This window comes from Rhincodon typus, chromosome 35 (genome assembly GCF_021869965.1).
Source record: "Rhincodon typus isolate 14 chromosome 35, sRhiTyp1.1, whole genome shotgun sequence".
In the NCBI taxonomy this organism is placed as follows: Eukaryota; Metazoa; Chordata; class Chondrichthyes; order Orectolobiformes; family Rhincodontidae; genus Rhincodon; species Rhincodon typus.
In genome coordinates this window covers 23,872,222-23,883,917 of record NC_063366.1, presented here as the reverse complement: position 1 = coordinate 23,883,917, position 11,696 = coordinate 23,872,222, and the positions used below count along the sequence as shown (strand labels likewise).

Here is an 11,696-nt window from a genome sequence, read left to right as displayed (position 1 = left end):
TATGACTCAAACCCTCCATTCCAGGCAATATCCCAGTAAATGTTTTCTGAAACATCTCCGGTTTAATAATATCTTTCCTATAACCGGATGACCAGAACTGGACACAGTACTCCAGAAGAGGCCTCATCAATGTCCTGTACAACTTCAGCATGACAGTCAAAGGTCTGACTAATGAAGGCAAGCGTGCCAAATGCCTTCTTAACCATTCTGCCCAAATGTGACTCAAATTTCAAAGAATTATGTACTTGAACACCTAGGTCTCTTCGTTCGACAACACTACCTCAGGCCCTACCAATAATTGTATCAGTCTTCCCTTATTAAAAAAAATAAGAACTAGGAACAGGTGGAGGCCATTCTGCCCTTCAAGCCTGCTCTGCCATTCAATATGATCACGGCTGATCATCCAACTGAGTCCCCTGTTCCCACTTTCTTCCTCGTATCCTTTGATCTCTTTAGCACTAAGAACTATATCTAATTTCTTCTTGAAAACATTCAAAGTTTTGGCCTCAACCAATTTCTGTGGCAGGGATTTCCACAGGCTCCCCACTCTCTGGGTGAAGACATTTCTCCCTATCTCTGTCCTAAATGGCCTACCTTGTATCCTTAAACCATAACCCCCTGGTCCCTGGTCTCCCTGGTCATCGGGAACATTCTTCCTGTGTTTATCCTGTCCAGTCCTGTTAGAATTTAATAAGTTTCCATGAAATCACCCTCCCGCCACTCTTCTAAACTCCAGTAAATATAGTCCTAACTGATCCATCCCTCTCCATTTGTCAGTCATGGCACTGCAGGAATCAGTCTAGGAAACCTTCACTGCACTCCCTCCACCCAGGGAATCAATCTGGTCGACTCTGGAATTTTTAAAATGTAACTACAGGCTGTGGTTCCCATCATTCATTCTATTGCTAAGATGTGCAGTCCTCCAGATCATGCCTGCATTGAACATTTGCTCTTCTGGCTACATTTAATGATACAGGCTGTGAACTGCATGTTATCCAACAACTCAAAAACACTGAGCCAATCTGTGATGGACAACACCACTTTGCTGTAACCACATTACTGGTATTTAGCAATGGAAATGCCTCCCTGATTAGGGCTCTTGTGGTGCAGTGATACAAGAATTAGCTTTATTGTCACATGTACTGGCATGAATACAGTGAAAAGTTTACAAGTCGCCACTTACCTTAGGTATCAAGATACCAAGGTACAGATTCTTAAGTACAAATACTTAGGGGAAAAAAAAATTAGAAAAATAAATAAATAAAAAGTCCAGCAATAAATTAGAAAAATAGAGTAGTAAGAGTTCGGGATAACCCAGAACGTGTCAGGCATCTCCTTGAGGCCAGGAGTCTGAGTCTGCACTGAGGCCAGGTTTTCGAGTCTGTGCTGAGGTTGGGAGTTCGAGTTCACGCTGAGGTCGGGAGTTCCACTCCACGCTGGGGCCGGGGGTTTGAGTCCGCGCAGAGGACGGGGTTCCATACTGGCCTTCACCCCGGACATTGCTGACGCCACCCAAGAATGGGAGGTAAAATGATAAAGAAATAAAAGAGAGAGGAATCAGATAGAAACGGACAGAGCAGATGAGCTCTGGCTGAGGAGTCCTACACCGATGCCATCTTGGAGACTATTTTTAGTGCCTGTGTCTCCGGAATAGAAGACCCTGCTTCAATTCCCAACTGCTTCAAACATGTGTCATAGCATGTATGGACAGGTTGCTTAAACGTATGAACATTGTTTTTAAAAAAAGACCCCTATTATTGTATGTGGAACAGTAACCACCTTTTCTTAATTTAATGCTTATTGTCCCACTGACTTTGTGTGAAAATTACATGTCAGTTTGTGTTCATGGACAGGCCAATAAACTTTTTTTTTTAAATTCATTCACGGGCTGAGGGCTTCACTGGCCAGGCAGCATTTATTGTCCATGCCTAATTGCCCAGAGGGCAGTTAAGAGCCAACCACATTGCTGTGGGTCTGGGGTCAATCAGGTCGAACAAGTCTTCAAACCTGTTCTTCTATTCAATTAGATCATGGCCAATTGCACCCCAGCTCCATCTACCACCTTGTTCCAATACCCAGCTCTCACTCAATTAGGAAACTTGACACTGAAGGAACGGAGATATATTTCCAAGTCAGGATGGTGAGTGGCTTGGAGAGAAGCATGTAGGGGCATGTATCTTCTGCCCCTATCCTTCTGGTCATGGATTTGGAAGGTGCTGGCTGAGAATCTTTGGTGATTTCTGCAGTGCATCTTGTTGATGGTTCCTGAGCGTCGGTGGGGGAGGGAGTGGGATGTTTGTGGATGTGGTGCCAATCAAGCGGGGGCTGCTTTGTCCTGGATGGTGTCGAACACTCATCCAGGCAAGTGGGCAGTATTTTATCACACTCTTGACTTGTGCCTTGTAGATGGTGGAGAGATTTTGCACAGTCAGAAGGTGAGTTACTCACCGCAGGATTCCCAGCCTCTGAACTGCTCTTGTAGCCGTTGTATTTATGTGGTGAATCCAGTTGAGTTTTTGGTCTATGGTAACCCTCAAGGATGTTGATAAGAGGGGATTCGGTGATGGTAACACTATGGAATGTTAAGGGTCAATTGTTGGGAAAATCTTATTGGAATTTCAATCAAAATTCAAATGTGAGACAGAGTATGATGCCCGACTTCAGATTATGTGCAAGGACACAATCAAACAGAAATGTGATCTATCAATTCAAACTCAGTTAACATAACCTGTTCATCCAGAGAACACAAGGTGGATGTAGACACAATAAATGCAGGCTATTATTTTAAAAATCTTATGTTTTGAAGTTCCGACGATTGAGATAAGAAGAAGGACCAGAATGTGCGTGTGTTCCTCACCAAAACATGTCAATATTGTAAAGTAACTGGCAAAGGAAGGGATTACACTGCCAGTAATAGAAAATATTATTCCTCTTTTAGTTACCCAGTGATGCCTGAAATGATGGTGGAAGAAAATTCAATGATGGCATTCAAAGGAGAATTAGATAGATGTTCAAAGTAAGCCAGAAAAAATGGTGGACGTGGGTACAGTTACAATGTTTAAAAAACATTTAGATAAGTTCACGAATAGGAAAGGTTTGGAGAGATATGGGCCAAGCACAGGCAGGTGAGGCTTGTTTAGTTTGGGATTGTGTTCAGCATGGACTGGTTGTACTGAAGCTTCTGTGCTGTATGACTCTATGACTGGGTGATATCTAAGAAGCACAGAATGCTTTGATTCTGGTGTTCCTTTGCAAAACAAGGCCATGTTAAAACTGAGGCAAAAGGACAGAGTGAAGCTACCTCCCTCCTACTCCCCCCTCCAACCCACCTTGAATGATGAAATGAGAATGAACACAGGATATCAGTGCCTGAGACTGCGGTGGAGGAAGGTGCAACTGAGCTTTTTCCACAAAGGAATTCAGCGGTCGATCTGACATAAGGGGTGAGAAAGCACCAACCGTTCTTTCGAGCAGATGGCACACGCGCGATAGGCCGAATAGCCCTCTTTCTTCTGCCGCGATTCTAAACAAGGGATACCACAGGACAGTGCAGCTGCTGTTAATGTAACATCAACGGGCTGTCAAGATCTTGCACGGTCATTGGTGGAAATTTTATGGGTTGTGTTGTTTTGTTTTAACCTTGTTTTTATTGTTGAATCCTTTTGCATTTCTCTGTTAACGTGAATGCGTGATCGAGTTTTCCTGATGTGCATGCGAGACGAATAGGGCCTCATAGTGTCTCCCATTTGTTGGAGCTACCCCTCTTCCTATGTCCCCTCAACGCGTTTCTCTAAAACCCGCGCGAAATCAGGCTCCTACCCATTGGCTGGTGGAGAAAGCAGCCTCCGGATATGCTGAGAGTTCGATGCTCCGATTGGTCGGCGAAGAAGCGCGTTCATTGGATGGTATTCCAGATTGTGATTGGCTGTTTCTGGGTCGGAGCTGAGCCGTTTTATGCCGTTTTTATGCAAATTGCCTGAAACAGTCTCATTGCGCGAGACTTGAATTTTCAAATTATCAGCACGATCGAACGGTTTTAACCGTTTAAATATCGATCACCCGCTATCTTTCGTTTCTACATCGCCCGGTAGAAAAACCAATTACCAACATAAACCAAACACCACATCATACACCGAAATAAAACTAAGAACTGCGAGTGCTGGACATCTGAAACAATTTGTTTCATATCATACTAAGTTTCTCCTGACTTGTAAACAATTAACCTGAACTGAAACTCTCCCACTTCAATCGGGGGTTAAACCTATTCGAAGGCACGAATAAACTGTTCTATAAAATACAATGGACTACAGATTAGAGATTGGAAATCGAAAAAAAAGTATGAGGAATTCGGTCGCAACAGCTGTAGAAAAGTTATATCTAATTTAAATTATTAACCGGAGCTGCCTTTCTTCACTGTTCCAGGGTAATGGATTTTTTTGAAAATGAGATTAAAGTTAGTTTTTAAATGGCCACACGTGGACTCCAAACAAAGCTCCTTTGAAAGAAAACAAAAATAGGACATTGATTTAAAGTTGAGACAACTACACGCATGTTTTCTTGTTACCATCTTAAATTTTATTCCTCATACTTGATAACTGTTTTGACAAATTGCTTTATAAATCTTTTAACTCTGGCCTCGAATTCACATCAAGTCATATAGTTGAAAGAACGCGAAACATGCACCACCCTGCAGCATTTATTATTGCGTTTGTTAAGACAACTACATCCATAAAGTTATTTGGAAAATGTCTTTCAAATATTGTATCTCGGAAAAAACGTTCACCAGATTCTGGAACGGAAATACACTGAGAAACTTGTTCAAAGCTTGTTAGACAATTCGGTTAAAGCTCTTGCAGAAAAAGTAGGCGGCTCTGAAAAGAGCCTTTGTTGAGTGTCGTAACTTCGATTTTTCCTTTATCCCGCGTCCTCTTCAGGCGTAAACTTTGCTGGGGTGGCCCGTTTTCTTGGGAAGCAGCACGGCCTGAATGTTGGGCAAGACGCCGCCCTGGGCGATGGTGACCCCACCCAGCAGCTTGTTGAGTTCCTCATCGTTGCGGATGGCAAGCTGCAGGTGGCGGGGAATAATACGAGTTTTTTTGTTATCCCGGGCCGCGTTACCAGCCAATTCGAGGATCTCGGCGGTCAGGTACTCGAGGACAGCAGCCAGATAAACAGGGGCCCCAGCTCCGACCCGCTCCGCATAGTGTCCTTTACGCAACAGGCGGTGGATACGACCGACCGGGAACTGGAGACCAGCTCGGGAGGAGCGGGTCTTGGCCTTAGCACGACCTTTCCCTCCAGTTTTACCACGGCCTGACATTCTCAAAAGTAAAACTTTTATTATCTAGCCACGGCTGCCGTTCTTCCCTTTTATACCTTCTGCTGGGATTAGCCTGCTGCAGTTTTGTATTGGTTGATTTACACCCCTTTGTTTTCGATTGGTTCTTCTTTCACGAGGCAAGACGAAACCGTCTAGGGTCTTATTTTAGCCAATGGGAATAGTCCAGTCGTCCATCCTTCATTAGCATATCATTGCATTCCATCATTACAGTTATTCGAAGCTGAGCACCTGAATTTTACAAACTACTGACTCTTATGGTTACATCGTCTACACGAAACGGCCATAAGAAATTGGAACATGAGTAGGCCGTTCGACCCCTGGAGAGTGAGCACGGCTGATCCGACATTTCTCACGCCCACTATGCCCTTTAGTCCTCGACTCTCCTAAAGGGAAAATATCCTCTCAACATTTACCCTGTCAAGCCCTTTAAGAATCCTATATGTTTTAATGAGATCATCCCTCATTCTTCTAAACTGCAGTGAGTAGAGACACAACCTTTGCTGACAAGACAATCCACCCATGTCAGGAAGCATCGTTATGAACTTTCCCTGACTGCCTTCAATGAAATTATACCTTGAAGAAGGGGACCAAAGCTACTCATAGAACTCCACATGTGGTCTCACCAGCGCCTTGTACAGCTCAGTAAGACTTCCCTACTCTTGTACTCCAAGCCTTTTGACCCAAGAGACAACATTCCTTTAGACTTCCTAATTGCCTGTTGCACTGTGCAATTTTTCCGTGTTTCTTTCACAAGTTATCCTCAAGACTGTTTGCGTTTCAGCTTTCTGCAGTTTTTAAAAATAATGTTATATGTTATTTTGTCTTCCTTCCCAAATAAACAACTTCACACTTTCCCATATTATACTCCATTTGTCAACATTTTGCCCACTTACTTAACCTATCGATATCTTTCTATAAACTGTATCTCTTGCAGCTTGCCTTTCCACATATTAATGTTTGTAGGACGTTGACTTCCTTAATGTATAGTGAATAGTTAAGGTCCCAGCATTGATCCCTGTGGAACCTTGCTTATCACAGATTGCCAAGCTGTTAAAGAACTCCTTTCTCCTCCTCACATCCTGCTTTCTGCAAAGATCCTATTTCATTCTCACTATTTCTTGGATGCAGTAAGCCTGAGAGTTGAGAGCAGTCCAGAATTCAGCGATGCAGGGCCAAAGAAACTGAATAGAAATTGGGAAAATAAAATATGAAAGTAAATGTGTGAGACATATGTAAAACATGTATCATAGCAGAGATAGTTGGAACTGCAGATGCTGGTGAATCCGAGACAACAAGGTGCAGGGCTGGATGAACACAGCAGGCCAAGCAGCATCATAGGAGCAGAGAGGCTGACGTTTCGGGCCTAGACCCTTCATCAGAAAAGGTGATGAAGCATGTATCATAGCAGCTTCTTTTTGTCTGTAAAAAAAGAAAAAAAGATTAGCAAAGACATTTGGAAGTCCATTATAGACAGAGAAGGAGAATTTATAATGGGTAGCAACAAAATGGCAGAGGAATTAAGCACATATTTCATCCCATTTATGGTGGAACAAGTAAATAAAATACAGTTTCTAGAAGTCGTTGAGACTCAAGGGTACGAGGATGAGAAAGAGGAAGAAAAGATTTTTCTTTGTATGGGAGGTGGGTGTCACTGGAAAGGCCAGCATTTGTTGCGCTTGAATTGCCTAGCTGTCTGGGGCATTTCAGAGGAAAATTAAATATCAACCACATTGTATAGAGCTGGAGTCACGTGGAGGCTATACCAAGACTCGACAGCGGATTTCTTATCCTAAAGGGCAGTAGTAAATCTGATGGTTTTTACAGCAATCAATCAGTTACATAGTCACTATCAAGCCAGTTTTTAGCTCCAGAATTATTTCTTTTTATAACTGACCTTGAATTTCACTACCTGCCATTGTCGGATTTGGCTTGAGATTCTGCATTATCAGTCCAGTGACATTCCTAGTATGTCACCACAGCTCCAAAGTATTACTAAAAAAGTAATATTGGAGAAAATAATAGGACTGAAAGTTGATAAATATGCTGGCCCTGAAAGATATACACTTCAGAGTGTTGGAAGAAGTGGCTGCAGATAGAGCATTGATCATCACCTTTCAATTTTTTACAGATTCAGGGAAGATATCTGTAGATTAGAAGATAGCAAGGGTCACCCCACTATTTAAGAAAAAGGGAGAGAAAAGCAAATGGGAATCTACAGACCCATTAGCCTCGTATCAGACAAACTAACTAATCAAATAATGGTAGGATTAAGGGGAGCCAGCATGGATTCTCAAAATGGAAATCAACTTCATCAAAATGTTTTCTTTGAGGATACAACTTGTAGTAAAGACAAAGGAAAAATAGTGGAAATGGTGTGCTTGGATTTTCAGAAGACTTTTGATGAAGTCCCAAATGGAAAATTAGTAAATAAAATTAAAGTGTATGAGATTATTTACTGGTAATACACTGGTGTGGATTGAGAACAGCTAAAAGACAAAAAAAAAGGCAGACAGCCTGAATACATACACAGGAACAAAAACAAAGTTGCTGGAAAAGCTCAGCAGGTCTGGCAGCATCTGTGAAAGAAAAAACAGAATTAACGTTTGGGGTCCAGTGACCCTTCCTCAGAACTGATGGTGGCTGGGAAAACATCAGCTTATATGCAGAAAAAAGGGAAGGTGTAGGGAGTATATGATAGGATAGAGCCTAAAGAGAGAGAAGAGCAGTTGGACAGACAAAGAGTTGTAACAATCAGGCTGGGAGCGTTGTTAATGGGGACAATTACTGACTAAAAAAAGGGGGTGTGTAATGGCAGGCTATGTGGTAACAAGGCCTGGCGTGTGGGGTGGGGGGCTGGGACATGGGAGAGTTTAGGCCCTAAAATTATTAAACTTGATATTGAGTCCGGCGGGCTTCAGGGTCCCCAAGCAGAAAATGAGGTGTTGTTCTTCCAGCTTGCACTGAGATTCACTGGAACACTGCAGCAAGTCAGAGACAGAGATGTTGGCCAGGGAACAGGGTGGTGCATTAAAGTGGCAGGCAATGGGTAGTTCAGGGTCTTTTTTGCGAGCAGAATGTAGATGTTCTGTGAAGCAGTCGCCTAGTCTATGCTTCGTTTCCCCAATGCAGAGGAGACCACATTGTGAGCAGCAAATGCAGTAGACTAGATTATGGGAAGTGCAGGTGAAGTGTTGCTTCACCTGGAAGGTATGTTTGGGCCCTTGGATACTGGGGAGGGAGGGTGTAAATGGGCAGGTGTTCCCGGTTACAGGGGAAGGTGCCGTAGGGGTGAGTGGGGGGTGGGGGAGTTGTTGGGGGTGAAGGAAGTGTGGACCGGTGTGTCCCGGAGGGAACGGTACCTGCGGAAGGTGGACAAGGGATGGGAGGGGAATATGTGTCTGGTGGTGGCATCTTGCTGGAGGTGGCAGAAATGGCATCTGATGATCTTCTGGATGTGGATGCTGATGGGATAGTAGGTAAGGACAAGGGGAACCCTATCGCTGTTGCAGGAGGGAAGAGAAGGGACGAGGGTGGAAGTGCAGGAGATGGGTCGGACCTGGTTGAGGGCCCAGTCGACAACGGAGCTGGGGAATCCTTGGTTGAGGAAGAAGGTGGACATTTGAGAGACTCCCTTGTAGAAGTTGGCCTCATCTGAACATATGCGACGGAGACGGAGGAACTGAGAGAATGAGATGGAGTCTTTACGGGAAACAAGGTGTGAGGATGTATAGTCCAGGTAGCTGTGGGAGTCATTGGGTTTGTAGTGGATATTAGTGGCCAGTCTATCCCCAGAAATGGAAACAGAAATGTCAAGGAAGGGAAGGGAGGAGTCAGAGATAGACCAGGTGAAAGTGAGGGCAGGGTGGAAATTGGAGGCAAAATTGATGAAGTTTTCCAATTCCAGATGAGAGATGGAAGCAGCACCAATGATATCATCAATATATCGGAGAAAGAGTTTGGGTGGGGGCCGGAATAGGACTCGAACAAGGAATGTTCCACGTACCCCATGAAGAGACCGGCATAACTGGGGCCCATGCGGGTACCTGTAGCCACCCCTCATGCCTGAAGAAAATGAGAGGAGTTAAAAGGGAAGTTGTTGAGGGTGAGGACGAGCTTGGCCAAGCGGAGGAGGGTGGTGGTGGATGGGGATGCTCCAGGAAGAAGCGGAGAGCACTAAGCCTGAATACATGGAACATTCTGATGAAGAAGGATATTACAAAGGCAGGACTTATATAAAAATAAAAATATAAAAGTACAGTCTTCGGTGGGGTTGTGGAACAGAAAGGTTCAGGTACATAATTCTTTGAACTCCGCGTCACATGTAGACAGGATGGTGAAAAAGGCATTTAGCACGCTTGGCTTCATTGCTCAGACCTTTGAGTATAGGAGTTAGGGTGTTATGTTGAGGTTTTACAGCACGTTGGTGAGGCCTGTTCTGGAGTACTGTGTCAAGTTCTAGTTGCCCAGTAATAGCTAGGATATTATTAAGCTGGAAAGGGTTCAGAAGAGATTTACCAGGATGTTGCTGGGTATGGAGGATCTGTGTTACAAGGAGAGGCTGGATAGACTGGGATGTTTTTCACTGGAGGGGTGACCTTCTGGATGTTTAAAAAAATCATGAGGGGTAAAGATAAGGTGAATGGCAGGTGTCTTTTCCCTAGGATGGGGATTTCAAGATTAGGGGGCATATTTTTAAGGTGAGAGAGAAAGGCTTAAAAAAGACATGAGAGGCAATTTTTTAAACAGAGAGTAGTTCATGTGTGGAATGAACTTCCAGAGGAAGCGTTGGATGTGGGTACAATTGCAATGTTGAAACATTTTGACAAGTATATGAATGAGAAAGGTTTGGAGGGATATGGGCCAAGTGCAGGCAGTTGGGACTAGTTTAGTTTGGGATTATGGTTGGCATGGACTGTTTGGACCGAAGAGTCTGTTTCCATGTTGTATGACTATATGACCATGACTCTATAATTTAACTCATGGGATCAGTGCTAGGTCCATAACTGCAGCTGATCTCAATGATTCAGATTTGGAAATCAAGTATAGTATTTCCACATTTTGTGTTGACACAAAATTTAGGTGAAAGTGTGAATTGTGAGGATGATCAATGGAAGTTTTAGGGGGATTTTGACTTGTTAATTGATCGGAGAGGATGACAAATGAAACATTGTGTAAGACTGTGAATTTATCCACTTCAGTAGGAAAATAAGCACAGAAATGTGAAGTGTTTGTTAACTGGTGCAGCAAGTAGGGTTAGGGAGAATCCAAAGAGATTCTATAAATACATTAAGGACAAAAGAGTAACTAGGGAGAGAATAGGGCCCATTAAAGATCAGCTAGGTCATGTATGTGTGGAAACACAGGAGATAGTTGAAACACTAAACAAATGTTTCCCATCAGTGTTTCCTGTGGAGAAGGATATGAAAGTGAGAGAAATTGGGGAAATAATAGTGATATCTTGGAAAGTGTCCATATTACAGAGAAGGAGGTGCTGGGTGTTTTAAAACACCAAAGGTGGATAAATCCTCGGGGCCTGATCAGGTTTACTCCAGGACTTTGTGGGAGGCTAGGAAAAAGATTGCTGGGCCCCACGCTGAGATATTTGTATCATTGACAGCCACGACCAAGGTGCTGGAAAACTGGAGGGTGGCTACTGTGGTGGCATTATTGAAGAAAGGTGGTAAGGAAAAGCCAGGGAATTATAGACTGGTGAGCCTGATGATAGAGATGGGTTAGTTGTTGGAGGGGATTGTGAGGGAAAGGAATTACATGAACTTCAAGAGTAACCATCCCAGCACACACAAATGAAGCTGCGTGCGAACACTATTTAAAAGGGCAACAACACACTGCAGCAACACGGAACTACGCCAAGAGGAAGAAGAATACCTCTTCCAGGTTTTCAAAGATAATGGATATCCAAAGAACTGGCTCAGAGGATGCCTACACGAACAGCATTGGAAAGATACTACACACCCCGACACACTCATCACACTACCCTATATCAGAAACATGTCAGAACTCACCACAAGACTCCTACAACCGCTGGGCATCAGAGTGGCACACAAGCCGATGTCAACCCTACGACAACTGCTCACCCGAACCAAGGACCCACTCCCCGCTATGGACAGGACCAATGTCATCTAAAAGATCCCCTGAAGAGACTGCGAGAAACATTACATTGGACAAACAGAAAGGAAACTAACAACAAGAGTACATGAACACTAACTGGCTACAAAAAGACACGACCAATACTCACTCATCTCAATCCACATGGACAAGGAGAACCACCATTTCGACTGGGACAACACCAAAATCCTGGGACAGGCTAGGCAGAGACAGGCACGTGAATTCCTAG

At 43.7% G+C, this 11,696-nt stretch overlaps 1 protein-coding gene across 1 annotated transcript; it reads right to left on the bottom strand.

Annotated features, from left to right (window-relative positions):
- Window positions 1–4,504: 4,504 nt before the first annotated feature.
- On the bottom strand, window positions 4,505–5,366 carry LOC109918192 (histone H2A-like). Its single transcript, XM_020518089.2, has one exon. It carries the CDS (start codon window positions 5,318–5,320, stop codon window positions 4,931–4,933), a length of 390 nt encoding a protein of 129 aa, XP_020373678.1. The 5' UTR covers window positions 5,321–5,366; the 3' UTR covers window positions 4,505–4,930.
- Between the last annotated feature and the right edge of the window lie 6,330 nt (window positions 5,367–11,696).